The 23,912-nt window shown below is 41.6% G+C and overlaps 1 protein-coding gene across 2 annotated transcripts; it reads left to right on the top strand.

Moving 5' to 3' along the window:
• The first annotated feature begins 5,076 nt into the window (after positions 1-5,076).
• pik3cd (phosphatidylinositol-4,5-bisphosphate 3-kinase, catalytic subunit delta) lies at positions 5,077-23,558 on the top strand. Of its 2 annotated transcripts, none has more exons than XM_076741646.1 (23): positions 5,077-5,374; positions 6,293-6,467; positions 7,258-7,486; positions 8,289-8,521; positions 8,847-9,023; positions 10,361-10,516; positions 11,054-11,143; positions 12,195-12,416; positions 14,880-14,976; positions 15,356-15,486; positions 15,570-15,620; positions 15,721-15,888; positions 16,861-16,982; positions 17,075-17,218; positions 17,301-17,400; positions 17,487-17,653; positions 18,084-18,193; positions 18,455-18,533; positions 18,616-18,783; positions 20,355-20,478; positions 20,821-20,966; positions 21,057-21,189; positions 21,271-23,558. In XM_076741646.1, exons 2-23 carry the CDS (start codon positions 6,327-6,329, stop codon positions 21,406-21,408), a joined length of 3,126 nt encoding a protein of 1,041 aa, XP_076597761.1. In that variant the 5' UTR covers positions 5,077-5,374; positions 6,293-6,326; the 3' UTR covers positions 21,409-23,558. The 2 variants fall into 2 exon arrangements, with proteins under 2 accessions (XP_076597761.1, XP_076597762.1); XM_076741647.1 differs by having other exon boundaries at positions 5,245-5,374; positions 11,057-11,143.
• Positions 23,559-23,912: the final 354 nt, after the last annotated feature.

Raw genomic sequence — 23,912 nt, 5'->3', positions numbered from 1 at the left:
TGTATTTTGAATATGTGATTTGAAATTGTTCTATTAGAGATGAAGAGCACAGATGTCTGATTATTGTGTGTGTGTGTGTGTGTGTGTGTGTGTGTGTGTGTGTGTGTGTGTGAGAGTTGAACGTATGAATAACAAAAGGGTGAATTGTGGACATGTGTAAGATGTGTGCAAACTGTTTACAGTTGGCTTGCTTTGCTTCTGGTGTAAAACTCATGTATAGCTGGATGTGTACTTTCTTATTGTTGAATGGCCGCTTGATCTTTGAAACAGATAATTTTGTCATCTGAGCATTCACTGCGTTATGTGGTTCTTCTCAGTCACTCAATGCTAATTTTGATTGGTGGTAAAGGGCAGTTTGTTTAAAGTTGTTAATTTGAGCCAAAGTTCTAATTAATGAAACTAATGTAAAACAAACAAAAAAAAAAGGTTTCTGAGTAAACAAACTACTGAAAGTCATATGAATGACTTGTCTACAGACGACCATGTAATGAATAATAGTTTTTGAAGCTATTGTAACCTTTCAACATACTGTATACAGAGCTTTCGTTTGTACTTGATGTGTAACCTGGCGTATGTTCGGTCCTTCTCGCTTGTTCACTGAAGGATCACGTACATGTTGAGAATCTTCCCGAGTGAGCCAAACCTCATGGTTTTTCAGTGAAAGATTTATTTATTTTTGAATTTGTATTCAAGGTGTAATTGAAGAATATCACCCTTTTTCTCTGTACTTCACTTCACCTTTATGTCGAGAGTCCATTTCAGTCACAGTTTGACGCGGTGTGAATTTCTCTTCTTAGATATTCTCACTGCTCGTTTGAAGGGTTGTTGTTTCACTGTGTTGTGCTGTGCAGATGTTTGTCTGCAGAAGCTGCTCTGTGTGATTGTAAGGAACAACATTGGCTTGTTTCGTCTGGACCCATATTTTTTAATAAAGTTTTTTTGTTTTTTCCTAATTAACTCTGTGTTATTTATTAAGACAAAAATCTGTTTCCAGGTGATGTGTTGCCCTGGGTGATGCTCGTCAGGCTTTGCTAAATACGCCCCCTTCTGGCACAAAGGGCACATTGTACCTGCTGGGTTGGCAAACTGAGTAAGTTCATCACCGAGCTCACGTTGAAACCTTGAGGGAAGTCAGACAGCTAAAACGCTGCCATAGCAACGAAAGACTGAATTTGACACAGTGGGCGGGAGCAGTACAATAATGACCAAGCAGTCAAGGACAAACAAGAGGCTTCTAATAAATGACAAATTACTGTTTGTAAACAAAACTGTAGAGGTGCACCCACAGACCTGTGCCCAAAAATGTCCTCCTCCACATCACTGATGGGATAAACTCAGCACAGTTCAGCTCAGAGGTGAGAGGAGATGTTTGTCCCTGCGTATGTATGCATGTTTTACTGAACAATACAATTGTGGAGGTTAGAAAAGTGGTCACATGACTACGAACCGCCATCTTATTGTCTTTTTCATTTCATACAGTGTAGCTCTTCTCAGCAGTGCACATCTCTGCAGTCTAACGTACGTCAGGCACACGGACATGAATGTCATTTACATACTGATATATGATGTTTCAGTCAGGTTGATTACATGAAGTATGCAGAAAACTAAAACATTAAGAAAACTTTTTTTTTCATCAAACCTCAACCTCGCAGGCCAGTTGTGTTTTTTTTTCCCAAACCCTCTGGTTTTTACACACATGCTTTGTTCGCTCTTCCATTCTACATTTACACTTTTCCTCACCTGAGACTCAGGTGACTCTTACAACAGCCAGGAGCCAAACCAGCTGCTATCAGTTACCTTCACAATGACCCCACAGAGGTGCAATACCTGGAACCTCCCAGCAGTCAGGCAGAACTGATTCAGCCCTTCTTGGATAACATTTTCAACATCTTAGTTTAGCATGTTAGCGATCTAATTATCGGACACCTAAAAATGCTGACCTGATGATGGTGCTGGATGAAAAGTCCGAGGATCAAAGACGTGGTTACAGTTCATCATGAGGAGGGACATGAATGTATGAACCAAATTTCATCCTAAAGGTTTGCTCTTGGCTCTGCTGTCTTCCCCTCTCTGCGACCCCCTGATTAACCACCTGTAGCTGTATTAATGGCACAGAGCTGGACCTGTTTATCGGCTACCCTGGCTCCGTCCAGAGGTGACCAAACTGAAGACTCACTCATTAACATTGTTTAATCTGCACAAAAGCCAAAGTGTCACATTTGTGGTTTTATCACTCGTCTTTAATTATTTCTGTTGTTCCTCTTGCACACCATTTTATTTGTTAACCCCTTTGATATATTTTTGGTTTTTACATGACCTTTTCAATCCAGATGGGGTTGATTTCCTCTTTCTCTCAAGAATTTTCATCAAAATGACGACACCGTTATGTTGCAAAATCCAACAACAGATACGGATTTTAAAAAAAGAGAGAAACAACTTTCTTCCTCAGCCTTGACTATTTCTCTCTTTGGCTGTTAGGACCAGAACACTGCTCATCCAGGAAGTCGACCCCCTCCTCAATGCCCCCACAGAACTGTGGGTGAGCCTCAAACAGTAAACAGACCTCACATCTGAGCATCACATGACCAAGCTCTTAATATGTGTTCGCTCCTTGTCAGGGTAAATCTGCTGTGTTAGATATTTGGTGTTAGGCTGCACTGAAAACGTTACTGCGTGTTAATTACCAGTGATTTAATTACGTCAGTTATACCTGCAGTTTTGTTTAAATCCAAGGACAAATTATCTAAACTCTGCAACCCTCATGCACACAGTGTTGGGGTTCAGTTTTGAGCTCCTAGCAAAAGCAGGTAAAGTTGTGTTTTCTGTCAGACGCAGCTGTTAGAAGGTTCATCTCTGCACCTTGTTTACTGACAGGTTTTTTTTTTAGTAACTAGTTCAGTGACTGTTCAGGGGCGCAGAGTGGGAAGCAGGTTCATACTTTCAGTGTGCAGTTCTGGCCAGAAGTTTCTCTTCTGCACAATCACTTCCTGTTTTTACCAGCTGGTTTGAAGTGCACTTACAAACATATGTTGTGTTTTTCAAAAATACATGAACTGAGTCTAGAAGATCTTACGTGCTGATGACAGTAGCCTCTAAGATGTCATTCAACAGGAAACCAGAGTTTTCAGAGGTTTAGACCACCAAGGCTCAGAAAGCGAATGCAGGATTAACACCTGCAAACCAACTGATAAAAACAACTGACAGACATAGGCATTTATTATTTTTTTAACTCACCTGTGGTGTGTCTTGCTAAGACGTGGTCTGACATAGGAGATAAAAATGATGTACTTTGTGTACAAGATAGCTGAGAGCAAATAGTTGTAATGTCATGCTACTGATGTTGGTCCCTCCATTTCCCCTTTTCACAGGAGTACTATTGCGGTTTATGTTGCACTTCCATGAGAGTGCTGTCATTGTTCGCTACTCGTTGCAAAACTTACGGTTACCATATGGAAATATGAAAAAGGAAGGCAGGTTTCCCACTGAAGAGTTTCGCTTCAATTACAGATCTTGAAAACTCAAAATAAATAAAGGATGGCAAAAGTTCACTGTGGGTAACGTTAGGGGTCGTCTGAAGACTTTGACAAAGCATTTAGTCATTTTTTTTAGATTTTTAATATTAAGAATAGATTTTACACAAAATAGTGTATTTATTTATTTTCATATTTGCATTTTGGAATTCCTAAACTACTAAAATGTATGAATTTCTTTTCTAAAATCTTCTCACTCATGCTGTTTTATGATGGGCTGCCTAATCCTAAATTCAACCTCCTGTTATCACTATAAAAACACAAATAACGGTGTGACAGAGGGCTGGACTTTAATTGACACAGTGGTGTCTGGAAATATAGTTAACCTCCGTCTGACACACAAGAACTTTGAGAAGGAGACACTTCTGGTCTGTTTGTGTCAGAGCGAGTTCAGCTTGTGAAACTTGAAATGGTGGAAGGAAGACAAAAGGAGAAAGTACCTTTTTTATGTGTCCACACCAAATATTGTAAACAATTTGCATCATTTTAATAATGTGACATTGAAAAACTGATGAAGCTTTCTTAATTTGATGATGATGATGATGATGATGATGATGATGATGATGATGAACATGAGATCAGGGCTGCAACAAATAATTATTTTCATTATTGATTAATCATCTTATTTTTCTTGATGAATTGATGAAGCATTTTCAATGAAGTGACAATAATCTGACGTCCCAGAGCCTGATTTGATGTACTCAAACAGTTTGTTTCATCTGACCAACAGTCCAAATCCAGAGGAGGAGCCGAACACAGTACATTTACTCAAGTACTGTTACAGCTAAAATTTCATGTACTTGTACTTTACTTCACGGTGATGCTGTGCTTTTCGCTTCACAACATTCATTTGTCAACTATTAGGTACCTTACATACAAAAAAATGTGATTGTTTGTGGTATATTTATGAAATACTTAAAAATCAGCTTCACCACCTCGACCAGTGACGGCAGTAAAATGCCAGGTAGACATTCATTTATCGCTAATTACAATTCAAAATGTAATCTGTTGACCATTGTGGGACCGTTTTTCTACTTTGAGTCCTTTTACTTTTGCTACTTCAAGTTCATTCTGCCCAGACTGGAAAGTAACACTTGCAAACGTCATTTCAGTAAAAGCACTTTTACTGAAGTGACGTTTTCAAGTGTTTTTTCAAGTTTACTCACAGGATGTGAATATTCATATATAGATATTCAGTTTACTATCAGCAACGCCTAACAGTTGTTTGCTTGCAAAGTGAGGAGAAGATGATTTAATAAATATTTTATGGAGGGAAAAAAAAGCATTTAAAAGCAGCGAATCCTCACATTTCAAACATATATCAGAAGCTGGAGCTGGCAAATATTTGACTTTTTTGTTTAAAAAAAAATATTAAAACACTTTAATTTCTGTCACTTGACTAATTGGTTGATTCTTTTAGCTCTAACATAAATGACATAAAGCATTACTCATTACATAAACAAATAAATACTCAAGACGACGAAGAGCGCAGGACGGAAGTTAGAGGGAGACATTTTTACTTTCATTTCGCGCGACCTGAAGTTTTGGTGGACGGTCCCTTGGCGCGCGGGGAGCTGGACAGGCAGAGCGCAGCCGCTCAGTCCCTAACAGCGCCACAACATCACCGCATGAATGACAGCGCACTCGACCGACGCAGGGCAACACTTCGCCGCTTCACATGAGCCGAGCGCTCGGTCCGTTTGAGAAGGAGTAACAACGCCTCACCTCCGGCACAGACCCGCAGCCGACGGCGCCCTGAGAAAGACATGTCCCCGTGATGTTCCAGCCTCCATCTTCGCAGAAATACGAACCATGAGGAGATGACCGGCTTGTAGAGCTCACAGGCAAGTGTCTGCGCTAACAGGTTGGCAAGGCGTTCGCTGTGATCAGGCTGCTGTATGTATGTCCAAGTTTCAGGCAAGGCAGCCAGAATATCACGTTTTATACCGGATCGTGGCTGCAGGTGCTTCTGTTTCCCCTCCTATTGCTGATTTTTAACACGTTTCTCATTTACAATGTGTTATGTCCACACTGGACCCAAGTGTTCTCACATTGATTGAAATACGGTTTTTATTTATAGACAGCGTAAGTCAGCCTGCATCTGGCAGAGCAGGCAGCTCACGGCACACAAGTTTCCTCTTACTAAAATCAATAGTGTAGAATTACTTTATGGCAAACTACTGAAGATTACACTCACGATACCGTGTTTTCTGTTTGCAGTCAGTTGAACCGCACTGCAGGAGATAAAATCAAATTTACACACATTACACACACACACAAACACATTTTTATGTATTTTTCACAGTGTGTATAATTCAGGTTTTTTTTTGGTGTGCCTTCACCTCATTTGACCTCTGAGCACTTGTTTCTGACAGAACATGCAGTGCGTTAGGGTGAAGTGAAAGCATTAAACTGCAGATCATAACCTGACAGCAGAACTCCAAAAACACCTGGAAATCTTATATTAATCTTCTTAGATATGTTTTAAACAGCCGTGAGGACATGGAGGAAGGGATCAGGTGCAAACAAGGCCCTTCAACTACAGGCTCCTGTACGGCAGCCACAGCGTCACTCATTCATTCATGTCATACACCCTCATGCATGTGCCGTCTGCTTCAGGTTCTGTAAAGAAAACCCAGTCAGGGTACAAACAGCATATCACACACACAGACACGTGCAGTAAGACATGTTAATGGTGGACATATTAACCCCGGCTGTGTTTCCGCTGTGTGTGGACGGCCGGCTTGTGTTCCGGTGAGCAGCGGAGGAGCTGACGGTAAATGAGAGGCCGTCACCATGCCCCCGGGGAAGTATGGGATGCAGGAGGAGTGGGAGAAGGAGGGGGACCAGGGGATCGTGATGGACTTCCTGCTGCCTACTGGGATCTTCCTCAAATTCCCTGTGTCTCGAAATGACACCATCAAAAGCATCAAAAAAGTACGTCCCCTCGCATGCACATTTCAGCAACTGCTTTCAGGGATCAGAATATGTTTTTTTAACCACTGATACATGATGTCGAGCGTCATCATACATATATTTTATCTGTTAAAGGATAACAGCGTTTCTGATTGACTCTGCTGCAGCTCTGATGGCCACAGTTGCAAAACGCTGCTATTATTTACAATATTTACCCAGTACGCTTTTAAGCAAATTGGTTGACTTGATATTACCTTCAGACATTAAACTGATTAAAACACCGCACAGCCTCAACAATGCTTGCCTGTGCTTTCGATTCATCTCGAAGTTTTGATGCAACTGTTGGAGAAGCAGCCACAGCTTTCCTCCTCGGTGCACACGGCCAGCTCTCTGCTGAAGCAGATCTGCTGTTAAATGTGAATGTGCCAGTTTCTATGCCAACAGTTTTGCCACTTCAGGCTGTTTGATTTAGCCGTGTTAAGTAATGATACTCTTGGAGGCTGTTAAGATGATTAAGAGATTAGATGTCTTTCCAATCGGGGTAGTTCACCGGGAATTTTAGAGAATGTTCAAAAACTGCCAGGGTCATTTTTTGCACAATAGGTTGTCATTTTGGCTCATTAGTGAAATCAGAGTGGCCGTAAACATGTTTGTCTGTTAGTCCAGCTCGCTGTTTTCTCCTGCTTTTGCTGGTTGAGGTGCTTACGCGACCCCTCCAGCATACACTGTACATGCACAGAACACGCTGTACACTTCAGGTCATAAGCGCTGCGCTCCTAACCTCATGCATTGCTTTTGTCTCTGGTTTCAGATGGTTTGGAGAAACGCCAGAAGCGAAGCCCTCTTCAGTGCCCTCGGCGATCCCGACGCATACGTCTTCACCTGCATCAACCAGACAGCAGAGAGGGAGGAACTGGAGGAGGAATCCAGGCGTATCAGCGATGTGCGGCCCTTCATGTGCGTTCTGAGGCTGGTGGCGAGGGAGGGCGACCGAGTGGAGAAACTCACCAACACCCAGATCAGCCTGTTAATTGGCAAAGGTCAGCGGCATCCTTCTCTGATAGAGCTCAGCTGCTAATAGAGGTGCAGTGGGGCCCTACAGGTTTTTGGTGGTTAGCGGTATTGTTGTGCAGCTACTGAGTACAAGATAAGAAGCACTGTTCTGTCATTATCAAAACAAAGGTGAGAGTCACGTAGGTTTCTCTCAGAGCAGAGCTCCTGGTTCCAAGAATCGCTGAACGCGTTTCTAATTTCTTCAACCATGCAAACAGAAGAATTGCTGAATATATTGAATACTATAATGAAGTGAAATTAAATGTAATTTCAGACCAAGTCACCATTTTGCTTTACTTCATTATTGAATGTGAAATTGTGTTCGTGTTAGCAGTTTTCTGTTTGCCACTAGCCAATCAGGAAGGTGAACCGTTCTCAACCCTGCATACAAAACTCTGATTAGCTCAGTGGTTTTTCCAACCAGAGGAGCATCCATCACAACAAGGACATCAGCAGCACTAGAATGGATGAAAAAAGGACGACTGACAGTGATTCAGCGGTCTGGGACTACACAAGGCTAGAAATGATCCTATTGGCTGAGTTAAAGCCTTATTAATGACCAGAATCCAGTTCAGTGCATACATAGTATATTTATCTTATATTCTCTTTTGCCTTTCTGACCAGGCTTCAGGTTAGGCAGTCAGAAAAGCTGTAGATTTATTCTTCTTTAAGTCTTCAATTAATGAAAACATGGCTGACTCTCAGACAGATCCCCTAAATGTTTGTATAACAAACAAGACTTGTTTTTTTATTTTTATTTTTTTTGACATTTTAACTCTGATTTTTCAGGTCTGCATGAGTTTGAGGCCCAGAAGAACCACGAGGTGAACGAGTTTCGGACTAAGATGCGTTCGTTTTGTGAAGAGAGGGCTCAGGAGCGGCAGATGTTGCCGTGGCAGCAGTGGATGGAATACAGCTACCCATGTGACCTGGAGCCATGCTGCTCTCCGCCGGAGCGTGGGAGCGTGAAGTCAAAAAACACCAAGAAGATTTTCATCAACGTCAAGTTTGAGGCTTGCGATGTGAGTGGATCTGCTGTTTTGAATGAGTCATTTTGGTAAAGGTTGTTAAGACAAATCAAATCAAGTGTTATGGTATGATGGGGCAGCACGCATAGAGCACAACAGCTTTGATTGGAAAAACTTTGGTTCCACCTTGTGTAGACTAATTGTGGAGGATGATTTTAAGTAAGTGTGAGCACCTTTGGAAATCCCCCTCCCACACCACAAACACCACTTTCAAAACATCAAACAGGAGCAAAATCCACAGACGTGAAAGCTGGGTTTTGTGTGTTTTTCTGTAAAACCGGCCCTTTTATTTGCATTAAGCTGCCTGTGGTTCTCGCAGGAAAGCTTCATGCTGCAGCAGGACCCCCAGGACCTCCCGGTGACTCTGATGAGGAGCGCCCTGAAGAAGAAGGCCACCGTCTTTCGCTCGGTGCGACAGGAGCCCGAGGACTACACCCTGCAGGTCAACGGGAGGTGGGAGTTCATCTATGGGAAACACCCCTTCTGCCAGTTCAAAGTGAGTGACTGCAACAACAGCTTCTTGGTGTTTTGAGTGGTCCTACATGGGTCATTTTAGCATGAGGCAGAGAGGCACCTTCAGCAGCAATTACAGCCTTAAGTCTACATGGATAATATGAAGCTTTGCACATTTGGACACTTCAGTTTGGCTCCATTCTCCAAAAAAACTGATCAGCCCAGCCACAAATTCAGGATTTGACCATTTGGGCATCAGAGCTTGCTGGAAAATAGATATTTTCTCAAGACTCAGCTCTCTTTCAGACTGAAACCAGTTTTCCTCCTTGATATTTGCAGAAAAGCATCCCCACAGCCCTGACACTTCATGGTTATGATGCAGTGTTTCTGCTGGTTTGTGGTGTTTTGATTATGCCAAACAGTGATTAGTATGGCGAGCAAAAAGCTCAATTCTGGTCTCATCACATCAGTGAATCTTCTTCCACTTTGTTTCAGAGGCTCCCACATGCCTCCAGGCACAAATCACTCCAGATGTCACATGAATGTTTTCCAACAGCGGCTCTGTTTTGTCGCCATAAAGCTGTCACTCGCAAAGCAAATGGGCTATTTGATGAGCTGCCGTTGGCTACTTGCTGGGCTCCCTCATGAATGTCCTACTCATGTGGACACTCAGTTTTGGAGGACACAACTGTGCCTTTTTTGTGATTGACCTAACTGAGGAATATTCAGTGCACATTTGTTGTCAAAAAACTGACTAACCAGTGATGTGATTTTTTTAGGCGTCATGGTGAGCAGGTGAATACTTCAGCAGTCGATTAACCGTGCTTGATATTGATACGTTTATAGACGTTTTTTCACTTTCCTACTACTACTTTTAAATAGTCCCTTTAGGTTGATCTGTGTCCAAATGCCCACAATCAAACATAAAGTCCAACAATAGTGGACACTTGTTTCAGGCTCTACAGCTTTTATTTCTCAGCAAATGTGGAAGATTTTCTCTTCTGTGTTGTTTGTCTGCATGCCGCCTGTGATGGCCCATAATAGCTGAAATGATTGTCCGATCAGGAGAGGGGTCAGTCAAGGTTTTCATGGCAGGAGACCCCAGTGTTGATTTGAAACTCCAGCGACCTGCAGGGGTGACTCATATCTGTCTAGCAGCCCTGCAGAAAAGAACTGCTTCCATCCACACATAATGAGATTTGGGCTGCATTAACCTACAGCAAATGAACAGCCTCCAGGAGTTAACCAGTGCTATCAGAACACTGGGAGATATCTGTGGGTCAACTGACTGATGGCTGTACCAGTAAATAAACAAAAAAAAAAAAAACCTCTCCTTCTGTCCCCTCCTGTTGTCTGTCTCTGTCTTTTTTTCTCTGCCAGTACATTTTCTCCTGTTTAAGAAATGGCCAAAACCCTCATCTAACCATGGTGCACCACTCCACCATCCGCAAATATCAGGAGGAGCAGGGCAGAATGTACAGCCAGGTGTACAAGAGCCGCTCCTTGTCCAGACCTCCTCCCCTGCCCCTGAAGAAGGTAAGAGGTCAGCGGGTGGACGTTTGTCATTAACAGACGGGCTTTCCTTCTCCTCCATCTCTCTCTCCTCATCGCCGTCGTCCCTCAAGCCGACCATGGACTTTGTCACACTTGCTGTGCAACACAATGTGGATAATTAATTAATTAATACGCTTGACACCTTTGCTTGCATTGACTGTAGTTTGTTCGCTAATTCAATGCTATTATTTGTTTTTAAGCTTTTTACTAAATTGAGTCACACACAGAAAAAATCAGAACTACGAGCACTGAAGAACAAGATGACATGTTTTTCAGACTTAATCAAAGTACTTTGAAGAACATTTTTGTCAGTTTCGTCCAGTTTCAATGTTTGTTCCCCTTTCTTTACTTTCTCTTGGCAGATTACATTGTTGAGGTTCTATCTTTTGACATGTTGCCAAACAGGAAGTTGTAGCAACTGTTTCATGCCTTGGGACTTGTGAATGGCATGAATGCAGTTTTAATGTGAAGAATGGGAGGGAAAAAGTTGATTTCCTTTCTTCTGACTCCTTCCCACAGCAGAATACCTCCTCTCTGTGGTCCATCAATGAGCCTTTCTACATTCACCTGCTGCAGGGCAGCCGAGTCAATGCAGACGAAGGAATGAAGGTTGGTGTGGTTTTGTGTGGGTTTTTTTCTCACTTTGCTGCTCAATGAAGTGTGGCATACACTTGTTTACCAATATCTCAATTTCAGTTGTACGAACAGCGAGGCTGACATGTAAATGACAAGGGGTCACATGGTCCAGACCGCACGTTTCCCATAATTCATCAAGGCGGTTGGTTAAACTTCAAAACAGGAAGTGGGGAGGGCCTATCTGATTTTTATGTCTCATTCTGAGGCCTAGATTCTAAGAAAAAAGACAGACTTCTTGCTGTCTCTCGCTTTCAATGCACTTCTTTTTTTGAAGGCGATGCATCCGTGTTGTTACTACTGCAGACAGCCCCTAACCAATGTTCAAATTTGATGAAAGTGTCAGTCTTTATTCGATTTAAGATGTTTGCCTGTAAATCACTGGCAAACACATGCAGAAATATCCAGTGAGACTGCATATTCAGTTTTTCCATGTCTGTTTTTTTTCTATTTTTTTCAACCAATTTGACAAAGCAAGACAAGAAAAGAGTGAGAACACACGTAGGGAACTCTGTTAATGTGTGTCTGTGTTTGTGACTCAGTTTCATAACTAACTCTGTTATGGTTTAGATGGGTTATTAAGTGTAAGTGCACTTCCGGCTGCTGCACATCATGACGGATGGTGAATTTGTCCTGTCACATAATTATCAGTCATGTCTGCAGTTGGCAGGCAAAGGTTTGAAACACAGCCTGGGGCAGACCAGCCACTCATAGATTTTGTAAATATAGATTCAGACTATCTTGATTTGCCAAAAGGCAGGAGCTTAATGGTTGCACAATATTGAATTTTGACTCCTGTGGTTGTTTGTCATTTGTGACGGCGAAGGCATCGCCACCTGCTTACGTTATGAATGTGTAGACCCTCTGACTCATAGCCTGAGTGACACAGGAAACTCTGAATCATCAAGTAAATTCTGTCAATCTTCCACAAAAAAATCTCCCTCACACAAGCACTAAACTCTTCAGCTCACAAATCACATGTCATGGCTTCATCTAATCACTCCTGTGTGTGTGTTTCCCCATCCAGCTGGTGGTGCAGGCTGGTCTCTTCCATGGCAGCGAGCTGCTCTGTAAGGTGGTGACAAGCTCGGAGGTGGCGGTGTGCTCTGAGCCGCTGTGGGATCAAAAGCTGGAGTTTGACATAAATGTGGCTGACCTGCCTCGCATGAGCCGCCTGTGCTTCGCTCTATATGCTGTCATTGAGAAAGCCAAGAAGCCCAGAGGCACCAAAAAGAAGAATAAGAAAGCGGTGAGTCTGCCAGAAACTCACGCCGTTTTCAGGCCTCGGTGTACAACTTCTGATTGAGTAGGCGAGTGTTTGGGCTGGTGGGTGTGAATTTGTTAGCAAGCACAAACAGATCTGTTTCCTCTCTAGTGTGTAGCGTGCATAGTCAGTGTGTGCTGTGTGGGTGTGTTTTGCTGCTGCGTCTGGTTGTGCAAGTGTGTTCAGTGGCAAGGCTGCGGTTAACATTTCATCCGCTTCAACTCTTTTATCTGTACATCACACCAAGGAAGGAAGGAATTGGCAAACATTTTCAAGGAATTCTAAATTCATCTTTACAGTCACCATTTGTATTGGCAGCACTGGCCACATCTTTTAATTTATTCCTCCCTTTAAGGACAGTTCTGGGGACAGTTTAGAGTGGATGACAAAAAACTGTCCAAAGCAATTTTCTGTTACTCAAGCTTCAAGTTCTTTACTGTCATCAACACAACAATTACAGTGAAGCAGTTGTTTGCAATGAAAGGCTTAGTTGTCAGGCTCCCTCATACAAATATGAAAAGAAAAGCAATTCACATAAGTTAAATTAAAAATTTAAAATGTATCAAGTAGTGCAGAAATATAATTTCATATAAAATATAGTAATGCAGTAAATGTATCTGAAAATAAATAATTATATGTGTGTGTGTGTGTGTGTGTATGTGTGTGTGTAAACAGTAAGATGTTTTTTTTAAATTACATGAAGGACTTGTAGATGCAGATATGCAGATTATACTCTTAACATACAAGACTGTCATCAGCATAAAAAGGGTTTGTCCATGTTGAAACAGTACACAGTGAAATGGATAAAGAATGAACCTTGTGGCTTCTATGTTGATCACAAATTACTATTATTTCTCAAGCTAAAAAAGCCAAACATTTGATGGTTCCAGCTCTCAAATGTGAAGATTTGCTGTTTTATATCACTGCAAATTGAGTATCTCTTTTGGACTTTTGACTGGACTAAAGAAGCAATTTGAAGGCTCTGGGAAATTGTGAAGGACATTTTACACACAATTATTCATCAGGAAATAATAACTATCAATAATAGAATATTATTATTAGTTGTAGTCCTAATTACATTTATGAAGTTAAAAAATAATATGCTACTTTATGCCACTATTAGATAATAATATGCCAGTACTGGTGTACTGAGTTGAAGGATTTGCCCTCCGTTTACAGTTTACTTTTGTTTGTTTTGTTTTGTTTTTTTATCCTGTTTTATGCATGAAACTACAAAAACAGTAGTACACTGTTTTGGAAAAACAGACCCACTCACTGTACAGTGACAGTGAACAGTGAACAAAAACAAATTCCCTTTTTGCTGCAGCTTTGGCTAACATGTTTTGGGCGAACCTCTCTATAACGTTGCCCAGGTGGGTTTCCGAGCATCAAACCACTTCTGCTTTCTGAGCCACTTCTCTCTTCTTTTGCCCGGAAGAGAAGTCCTGCAGACAGAAGCCAGAAAGACTGGCGGAAGTTGAACTATTTTAGCCGCTCTTATTTACATGCAGCGTCTCTTTTTTTAGCCGGGTACATTCAGCCTCAATGTGTTGTCAGTTATTTTTCTGCTGACCTCTGGCTGCCTTATAACTTTGCTTCACATTTTATTATTTAACACAATGAATTACAGTATAAAATTAAGGTTGAGGAAAATGTGTGTGATTAAAATATTAAAGTTTTTTTTTTCTTAGTTGTCAACTGATCCGTGTCTTTCAAGGCTCGATGCCGGTGACCGAGACCATGTCGTGTGCACTTAACAGCAGTATTTATCAGCAGATAGCAGCGTTGTTCTGTTTCTGAGAGAGGACGAAAATGTGTTAACTTACATAAATAAATAAGAAATAAACAATGTTAGTGTGCACAGTAGCACCCAGTAGCATATTTTTGATTTTGGTCCCAATGAACATTTATTCACTCGAACACAGAAGAATATTTGAAAATAAAAAGTGTGGTTGCCTGACGTGTCTGCAGACATATTTAAATCAGCCTCATGAAGGCAGGAATCAACCAATCGATTAATCAGCCTGCCACTATTTGTTAATGTTATTTGATTTGAATTCAGGTGGCATCTAAAATAAAGCAGGTGTTAAACAAGAGAGATTTCATAATTCAGTACATTTCAGATTAATTGATGTAAATGTTTAAAATTAGAAATTATCTTTTGAACATGTTTTTCCTTTTTGACAGCTTTGAAAGGGCAGATAGATGTTCAAATAGATATAAAACTTATTCTGTATCTCACAAATTATCACAAGCCTCTGTATGTATTTAGCTTTTTTTTTTTTAAATTTAACTTAGTGGACAGATTTTGTTGTAACTGATCAAACCTTGTCGCTTTGATTGAAAATTAGAGCCCTCTTTGTCCTCTGGGTTCCTTTGATTTTACTGCATGCAGATGGTCTTGAAAAGCGAGTCAACAAACCTAATCCTTCCTGTCCCTCTCCTCAGGATTGTCCGATAGCCTGGGTGAACACCATGGTGTTCGACTACAAGGACCAGCTGAAGACTGGGGAGTTCCTCTTGTCCACTTGGCCATCTGTTCCTGGTACTTTCAGCCTCCTCTTACATCTCCTCCTCTTCAAAAGCACCTCACACATTATCAGCCTCCTCCGCAGCGCCTGGCAGCCCACAGTGAGGACTGAAATACCCAAAGTGGCATGTGTCACCATGAAAACCCCACATATTCACTCATTAAGTGTTTGCTGATGCGCAAGATAGCTTTTTTTAAGACGTGGAAATGACTGTTTGTTGATGTCAAACACATAGCTGTAAACCAGGGATACGTGTTTATTCAATCTGGCTGTAGCGTTACGTAATTTTGTCTTTCTCTCCAGTGAGTTTAACGCTTCCTGTATCACTTTTAGAGAGTGTAGAAGCATCTACGAATCTATGGCAAAGTTCATGCGTGACATTTTTAATCACAGATGACAAAGGCGACCTGTTGAACCCGATGGGGACAGTCGAGAAGAACCCCAATGTGGACAGTGCTGCTGGGCTTCTCATTCGCTTCCACAACATCCGGCCACATCCTCTCTATTACCCTCCACTTGACAAGGTACTGATTCCCAAAAAGCTGTATTTGAGGATATACTGAAATTTGGATTTGTATTCCAATCAAAAATCCTGATCTGCTTTTAGATAAGTGACGTAGAGAAGAATGGTGATGCAGCTATTGCCACAAAAGAAGAGGTAAGACTTTCTGCATTTCACATTTTACCGTCCTCACACTCACTTTTTGCTGAGCACATATTTTATGAGTGTGTTTTGGGGTTGTTTTTCCTCTCTGTAGTACATGAAACTAAAAGAAATCATGGACAACAAAAACTACACAGAGTTTTTCGAGGATGAGAAGGAGCTCTTGTGGAAGCTTCGAGGAGAAGTCCGTGAGCGTTATCCTGAAAGTCTGTCCAAGCTGCTCCTCATCACCAAGTGGAATAAGCGTGAGGACGTGGTTCAGGTATCATTATGATCATTTTTGTTTTTCTCAGGTTTCTGTATACCTCTGTGGAAATGTTTGCCAAGCACACAAAACATTTGGAAAATAGATAGAAAATAGAAAATACATTTAAGTCATGTGTTGGTGGTAGTTTCTAGCTTTATAGCCACTAACAGTGTATGTCATGCTAAACAATTCAACCGTCATTAGCTGTAGCTACTGATGTTTTTTTATTGTTACAATTAATGCAACAATGATTGAGCTAATTAATCCATTGATTTAGTCCGTAAAATGTTAGAACAAGACTAAGAATAAGAGTGTACACTTGGACAAAGCTAGCGCGTTTAGCTAACATCTGCATGCTAACATACAGTGACTGCGCTAACTGATGTTTAGCAGATACTCTACAATGTTCACTATGCTCATCATCTTAATTTAGCGTGTTAGCATGCTAATATCTGCTAATTAGCATTTCACACAAAGTGCAGCTGAGGCTTAATGTCATTCGTTTTGCAGCAATTTCATTGTGAATCAAAAATGTGAACCTCACGCACGCACTAGAGTGAAAGACAGGGGATCACCAAAGATATTTCACAGACCAGAGCTAAGATAGTACTAGAGCCACATTGCTAGCATGGCTAAGAACTAAAAATGCTCAGCACATTTCCAAGAGTCCAAGGTGACAACCATGACAGTGCTTATTTTGTCCAACCGACAGCCCCAAACCCAAAGATATTTAATCAATAATTGTACACAGCAGAGAATAAAGCAGCACATTGTCACACTGGGGGAAGTGTTTTTGCTTGATAAGTTATCAAACAATAAATCAATTATCAGAGAAGTTGCTGATTAATCTTTTCAACACAATCAACCAGCAAATGTCTTGAAAAGGGTTTTGAAGTAGAAACGCTGCACACTGAAACACTCGTGACAAGTTTAATTTGTCATCAAGCTGTGGTTGTTCTCACCGTGGTAGAAATGTGCTTCTCTCAGATGGTGAGTTTACTGAGGCACTGGCCAGACCTCCCTGCCATCCACGCCTTGGAGCTCTTAGACTACAGTTTTCCCGACCCAGCCGTGCGTTCTTTCACCATCCGATGCCTCAGGAAGCTCAGGTACACACACTTTTCATGTTTTTGCTCATATCTATGTAGCATTTTGTGTTTTAACAGCCTGATCGTTAATGGGACATTTTCTACACACACAGTGATGATGAACTGCTCCAGTACTTAATCCAGCTGGTCCAGGTCTTGAAGTACGAGTCCTATCTAGACTGTGACCTCACCACTTTCTTGCTGGAGAGGGCTTTGTCCAACAGGAGGATAGGACACTTTCTGTTTTGGCATCTAAGGTGAGACACCGTCCAGCAGAAATAACAAGACTGAGGACATCTGCAGCTTTTTGTGTGACTGGAGAACTTGTGTTTGTTGAAGGTCAGAGATTCACGTGGCTTCTGTGAGTTTGCGTTTTGGCCTGATTCTGGAGGCCTACTGCAGAGGAAACATCTGCCACATCAAGCTCTTAACCAAACAGGTGATCTCACACACGCACACACACTGACTCCAAGCTCTGAAATGTGCGTGTTTGTGTCTGTGCTAAATCTTACCTGTCCTGCACAGAACGAGGCTCTGGGCAAGATGAAGGCTCTGAGCGACTTTGTCAAGTCCGGCTCCCAGAAGATGACAGTGGATGACCTGAAGCTGTGTATCAGACAGGAGTCCTACCTGGAGGCCCTGTCAGACCTGCTGTCACCACTCAACCCCAGCATCATCCTCACTGAGATCTGGTTAGTGCAGGCACACACGCGCGCACACACACACAACTTAATTGGATTTTCTGGTGCAGTTTTGGTCCCTTTCTGGGTTTACTGAATTACAAAATAATACATTTATGCAGCATATTGACAAATGAACCCTTAGTCGTTGCAGCACCAACAGAGTTTGGTTTATTTTAAATTCTGCTATATGCCATCTTTCTCTTATTTCTCACTGCTAAAACATTCATATATGAGGATTTTTTGTTCTGTCCCCAATGTGTTCATCTTCATCCGCTTCAGCAGTGAAATTTCCCCATTTCCTGCAGTGGCCCTCAAGGGAGGGAGTATTTTGTAAAAACGGGCATTTTCTCAACATTCAAGTGCATTCTGTCCTCAGTGTACCAACCTGGCATAGTTACAATGATCACGTTCTTATAATGAGTGTGTGTTGCCATTGCAGTGCAGAGAAGTGCAGGTTTATGGACTCCAAGATGAAGCCGCTCTGGTTGATGTATAAGAACCCCGGGGCTCAAGGAGACATGATGGGCATCATCTTCAAGAATGGAGATGGTGAGATGCAGCACACAATCACATGTAGTAGCCATACAGTGTCAGGATTTAAGCTGCAGTTGACTTCAGTTTAGCACAATAGCAAACTGCTAAAGTGTTAAGATACATTGAGTACAGTACATTAAAAGGTACCGGAGAGATAAACACATCCAGCAGGCTTGGATAGGGACATCACCTAAGGTCAAAAAGACGAAGGTGAGAAGTCAAACAGTCATACCTCACTTGACAATGAAATGAAGGTCTTCATGTTTTCACCTTTAGATCTTCGACAAGACATGTTGACCCTCCAGATGATCCAGCTCATGGAGAATTTATGGAAGAAAGAAGGCCTGGATCTCAGGTACAGCAGCAGCCGTGGATGTTTTGCACACGGAGCTCGTCTAGACCAACCTAATGCTGTTCATTTCACCCCACACTCACAGGATGATCCCATATGGCTGCTTGTCCACTGGGAACAAGATGGGGCTCATTGAGGTGGTAAAGAACTCAGACACCATCGCCAATATCCAGCGTAACAGCAGTAACAGTGCTGCCACTGCTGCCTTCAACAAGGACGCCCTGCTCAACTGGCTCAAATCTAAGAATCCTGAGTGAGTGTGATGATTGATGGTTGTCCATTATGTGCACTCCAAACACTGTTCAAAGCCACACAGTTTCATCCATCAGTCCATTTTTTTCATAGCAGCAGACGTTGCAAAGCCACCAAAATGGCCTTTTCCCCAGTAACTTTCTTGTTGGGAGATCCCCAAGCTCTCCCAGACCGGCTCTCTTGTAAGCTGTGTCCCAGATACGTACTGTATGTTAGCTAGTTCCTGTGTGTTCACCTACATAAAATGTAGAGTCAAGTTTGCTCTAGAGGGTTTGTTGTGTGTGTGTTGAGAAACCTTATTGCTCCACAATGTAATGCACAACAGAAATGTAAGAGCAAGCCACAGCTGCAACCCAACTGGTGGAACATTAGCTCCATAGACATTTCGTAAAACTAAAGTAAAGTGTTAAATGTGCAGAAAAAACTTACTGCACTCGCTGTGTGTGAAGTTTGTAAACTTGACAACAGGCATTAACAAATGGCACGCTGACTGATGTCTCTCTTGTGTTTCTTCTCGTTAGTACAAAGTGGTCGTATATTGATTTCTTTTATACAACTACTTCACTGACGATGTGTCCAAGTGCATCGCAAGATACGTGAGACAACTTGAGTGAAAGTGCACCAACTACAGCACTATCTGATTAGAACTACATTAGTCTGTTACAACCATTTATTAGATATTTATGTAACACCATTAAATGTTAAATAGGTAAAAGCCTTAAATTCCAGATCCCAAGGTACTTTTATAGATTTTGATCTTTTTTTTTTCATGTAATTCAATGCAGTAAGAAAAACTTTGTCCAGGTAAAATTGTGATGCTTAATATAAGCATTATATACTGTAGCTTCACTTGGGCACACAGGCACAGAGTATAGTGCAGGTGTGGGTGGTTTTTCCTTGACATTGCGGAGAAACTTCTTTTGTCCTTCTGCGATCTACAAGTTGTATGCTTTAAGAGTGCTCTCTGGATGTCTGCGCATGCGGTTTGAATTGTTTACTTCAAAGTATTTATTGTGCGCAGCATTTTCAAACCATGACAGATCAACACAAAGTGCAGGAGCGACTACAGATTCAGGAGCATTAAATGAGAGTAGATTTTTATTTGGTGCCAGACAGTCTGAAGGTCTTGTCTATTCTAAAAGCTCCTCGAAAAGAGAGAACCATTCAGTGTAATGAATAAGGCTTTGTACGTCATATTGGCAAGACAGGCCCAGCTGACGGCACGACAGAACAGAAAGGTAATTAGCCTGAAATGTTGCAGCACTCGAAACGCAGTGGAGATAATTAGTAAAAGCTTGACACAGTCAACCCTCTCCGCGTCTAGACCGTGAAGGGACGTGACGGTCAATCATTAATCGGCCAGAGGAGCTCTTCTGTGAATATTTCATACAGCAGTGGGACATTCTGCCTCACGACTGTGTGTGTGTGTGTGTGTGTGTCTCTGTGTGTGTGTGTGTGTTGGTAGTAGCTTTGCAGGTCATATGACAAAGACAGGAGAAGTGTAAATGTACTGTAAGAACAAAACCCACTCATGCTTTGCTTCCTTGTTTCTCTGATCTTTTTTGTCACCAGGGACAAACTTGATGAAGCAATAGAAGAGTTCACGCTGTCCTGTGCTGGCTACTGTGTAGCTACTTACGTCTTGGGCATCGGAGATCGTCACAATGACAATATTATGATCAGGGAAACTGGACAGGTACCATGATCTTTTTCATCTCAGGAAACGACGACTCTAACATCAACCACAAGGGGGCTCAGCCTGACTTTACTGGTGCTCAGTGTAGTGCTCTTCACTGCTGAAAGTTTGAAAAACATAAATTATTCTTCCCTTTGAAATGTAATACTAATTGGTATGTCAAGAGTTTCCAATTAGCCAAGAGCCTTAATAATACTTAGTTGTGACTTCTAATGTGTTTCCAGTCAGATTAGAAGGTCATTCTGTGGTGACATCCTTCAGGTCACTCACCAGTTAGTCAGTCTTGAAGAAATGTGACAGTGGATTCAGAACCCAGAGGTCATTTTCACCTTTGCTCCTCAGCTCTTCCACATTGACTTTGGGCATTTCCTGGGCAACTTCAAGCGGAAACTTGGGATCAACAGGGAGCGTGTGCCTTTCATCTTGACTTATGACTTTGTCCATGTGATCCAGCAAGGAAGGACGAACAACAGTGAGAAGTTCGAGAGGTACCAGATTTTTCTATCAGTCTGTTTCCTGATCTGGGATTCTGTTCACATATTTTATAATCAATGTCTGATTATTGCATCTGTGTTCAGGTTCAGGGAGTACTGTGAGTGGGCCTATAAGATCCTGTGTAGGAACGGGCCGCTGTTCGTCAACCTCTTTGCGATGATGAAGGCAGCAGGACTGCCAGAGCTCACTTCCTTCAAAGACATCCAGTATCTAAAGGTATGCAACAACGATGATGAAGATGAGGATGAGGAGGATGATAGTAAAGTTAACAATGTGTTGGTTTCTTGTTTTCAAAAGGACTCTTTAGCTTTGGGCAAATCAGAGGAAGAGGCACTGAAGAATTTCAAAGTGAAGTTCAACGAAGCTCTGCGGGAGAGCTGGAAGACGAAGGTCAACTGGATGATGCACTCCTTGGCCAAAGATAATAGACCTTGAAGAACGCCTCACCAAGGGAACCTGGAGGCCGACCGAAATGATGGATTTTAACTGATGGAGATAAAAGGGAGGAAAACACAATCAAATATTTTACTTTATTAATGGAATTCAAAGACACTCAGCAAATGTTTACATCGGACTGGCCTGTCAGTGGTACATAACGACTAAGCAGAGGCTTCCAAAGACAGTGATATGATCATGGAGCATCATCAACACGCAGATATTTTAACAATGAAGGAAATCCATCACTCTCATCTTCCTCCCGTCGAACAATGGAATGCCTTTGCCTTGAGGACATTTCAACAATTCACAATTATGCTTTGAAGTGTTAAAATCATTGCTTGAAAACGACCTGCTCGCGTAAAAGTGTCATGAATCACTGAAACACAAGCGGAGACCGAGAGTTCCTCTGACCAACGACTCACTCAGCAGGGAGCGAACTGCAACCAAACTTTATGATGACTTCAAGTTTCACCTCAAGTCTTCTGTAAGGTTTACAACCCTGGATGGCTGTCTCATTTCCTCTCATTTCTCAACAGCCTTTTTGCAGTTGTGTCTTTTTATTTTGTTGTATTTTATTTAATTTGGTAACTCTGAAGTATATGTACAAAGCCATGAAGGAAATTTTAAAAACGTGTGTTTGACTGCTGTATCACTTATTGATGTGTAATATTGCCTTGAAGTACAGTATGTTGCCTTTGTAGTGCCAGTAGACAGGAAGCATTGTAACATTTACAAATTACTGTAAGAGGAGAAAATACACTTTAAATGGGACCTTTATTTTGATAACATCCCTCTGTACCAGGCTGCGTTACCCAGCAGACTCTTACCAAACAGCTATATGCATTTAAGGAATGATTTGACATTCTGGTAAATGTGCTTAGTTGCACCTCTGATTAACAGATTGTACCTTGTTTGTTTAATCTGCAGAACTGTGAAACTACAGGTTACAGTTTTTTTATGCTATGTGCTGAGCAGACACAAAACCCCCTGAAAACCACAGCTTCTTGATGCTGGTACAGGTGTAGGCAGATTGTTTTTACCTTTGGACAGAGTCGGGCTACCATTTCCTGCTGTTTCCAGTCTAAGCTAAGCTTAGCTCTCTCCTGGCCCCAGCGTCATATTAACAGGCAGATATAGAGTGGTATCGCTTTTCTCATCTTACTCTCAGCAAAAAGCAAAAATGTGCATTTTCCCAAAATGTCAAACTTTTCCTTTAATAACTACCATCAGCAAATGAAAAAGAAATGATCTCAGCCATGAGTCAAAGCTATCATATAACTGTCTGGTCAAAGGATCAGACAAAATAATGAATATATGAGGCATTAAGAACCAAATAAGTAAATAATCTGTGGACTCATATAAGCCATAGACTTGTGGTTGTGTTTCTCAAAATGTGATGCTGTACACATAGTCCTTTTGAAAGTGTAAATCTGGACCATGTGTGCTATCTCAGATAATGCAGTCTGTGTGTGTGTGTATGTGTGTATGTGTCTTTGTTATTTTCTAATATTTAAGTTATACACTGTGTAATTCCCATTACATTTTTGAACTGATGTGCCAGGTGCCATAAAAGAGATTCCATGCTTGTAGTGTCAAACACCTCTATACTTTGACATATCTAATGCCGTGCAGAACGGCATTTGTCGTGTGCTGTAGGATTTCATTTTATCGTGCGTTCAGAGTGTTTTGCATACTGCACATCTTTCTGTCATTCCTGCAAGGAAGATGATTTGCTTTTCATAGCCTTATTATTTTGCATAGCAGTTAAAATGATCTGGACCGTTTGTATGAGTCTCTGTGTGATGATGACTTTTACACAAGAGCAAGTGTGGCTGTAGATTACACAGCAAGAAGATTTAAAAGCTACTGAAATATTCACGGTGGAATAGACTTTAAATATGAGTCATCAGTGTCCGTCAGCATGGGCTCAGCTAAACACTGCTGCTTTAAGATGCTTCGAGCCAGGAGGAGTGAGTCTACTGAGTTGACGGGCTGTTTTTGCAAGTTGTAAATTGTACTGTTGTTTCCTTGTGAATTGATTGTAATTCATGAAATCTGTCAAATGGTACAAATCGTTTAAGTTTCAGGCCTCAGTTTCCTGTGTGCAGCTAAGACAGATAAATTCCCCTGACCTGTCCTTCATCTGCATCCTGTTTTTACATTTGTTTCACTTGCTGTCTGGAGGGAAGCGTGCACTCAGTTGAGACTTTGCAACAGCAGAGCGCACTGAGGCTAGGCCAAGCCATGTGTTACCTTTAATATCCACCTATTTCATGCATCTTGAAAAAGGCTCATTATGGATGAAGGCCAGAGCCACCAAAGTCTCCTCTTTTCCATTTTCCTTTTCCTGAATAGTAAGAAGTCAATGGGAGGTCACACTTCACAAAAACATGCTTTCCCCCCCCCCAACCCTTAACTTATGTGTAGAAAATAATAATCCAGTTTTTTAGACAATAACACCTGAAAGTACAGTCTCTTCATAAATGAACAGAAGAAAGAAT

The sequence above is a fragment of the Chaetodon auriga genome, chromosome 10 (genome assembly GCF_051107435.1).
Source record: "Chaetodon auriga isolate fChaAug3 chromosome 10, fChaAug3.hap1, whole genome shotgun sequence".
NCBI lineage: Eukaryota > Metazoa > Chordata > Actinopteri > Chaetodontiformes > Chaetodontidae > Chaetodon > Chaetodon auriga.
This window is presented reverse-complemented; position numbering and strand designations above follow the sequence as displayed.

What these genes read in the sequence shown, in the direction of transcription:
- pik3cd (XM_076741646.1), top strand. Translation starts at nt 6,327, where the DNA reads ATGCCCCCGGGGAAGTATGGGATGCAGGAGGAGTGGGAGAAGGAGGGG. An exon ending in CTCCCCTGCCCCTGAAGAAG is followed by an intron (nt 10,517 to 11,053) that starts GTAAGAGGTCAG and finishes TCCTTCCCACAG; the next exon opens with CAGAATACCTCCTCTCTGTG. An exon ending in CGATGCCTCAGGAAGCTCAG is followed by an intron (nt 16,983 to 17,074) that starts GTACACACACTT and finishes CTACACACACAG; the next exon opens with TGATGATGAACTGCTCCAGT.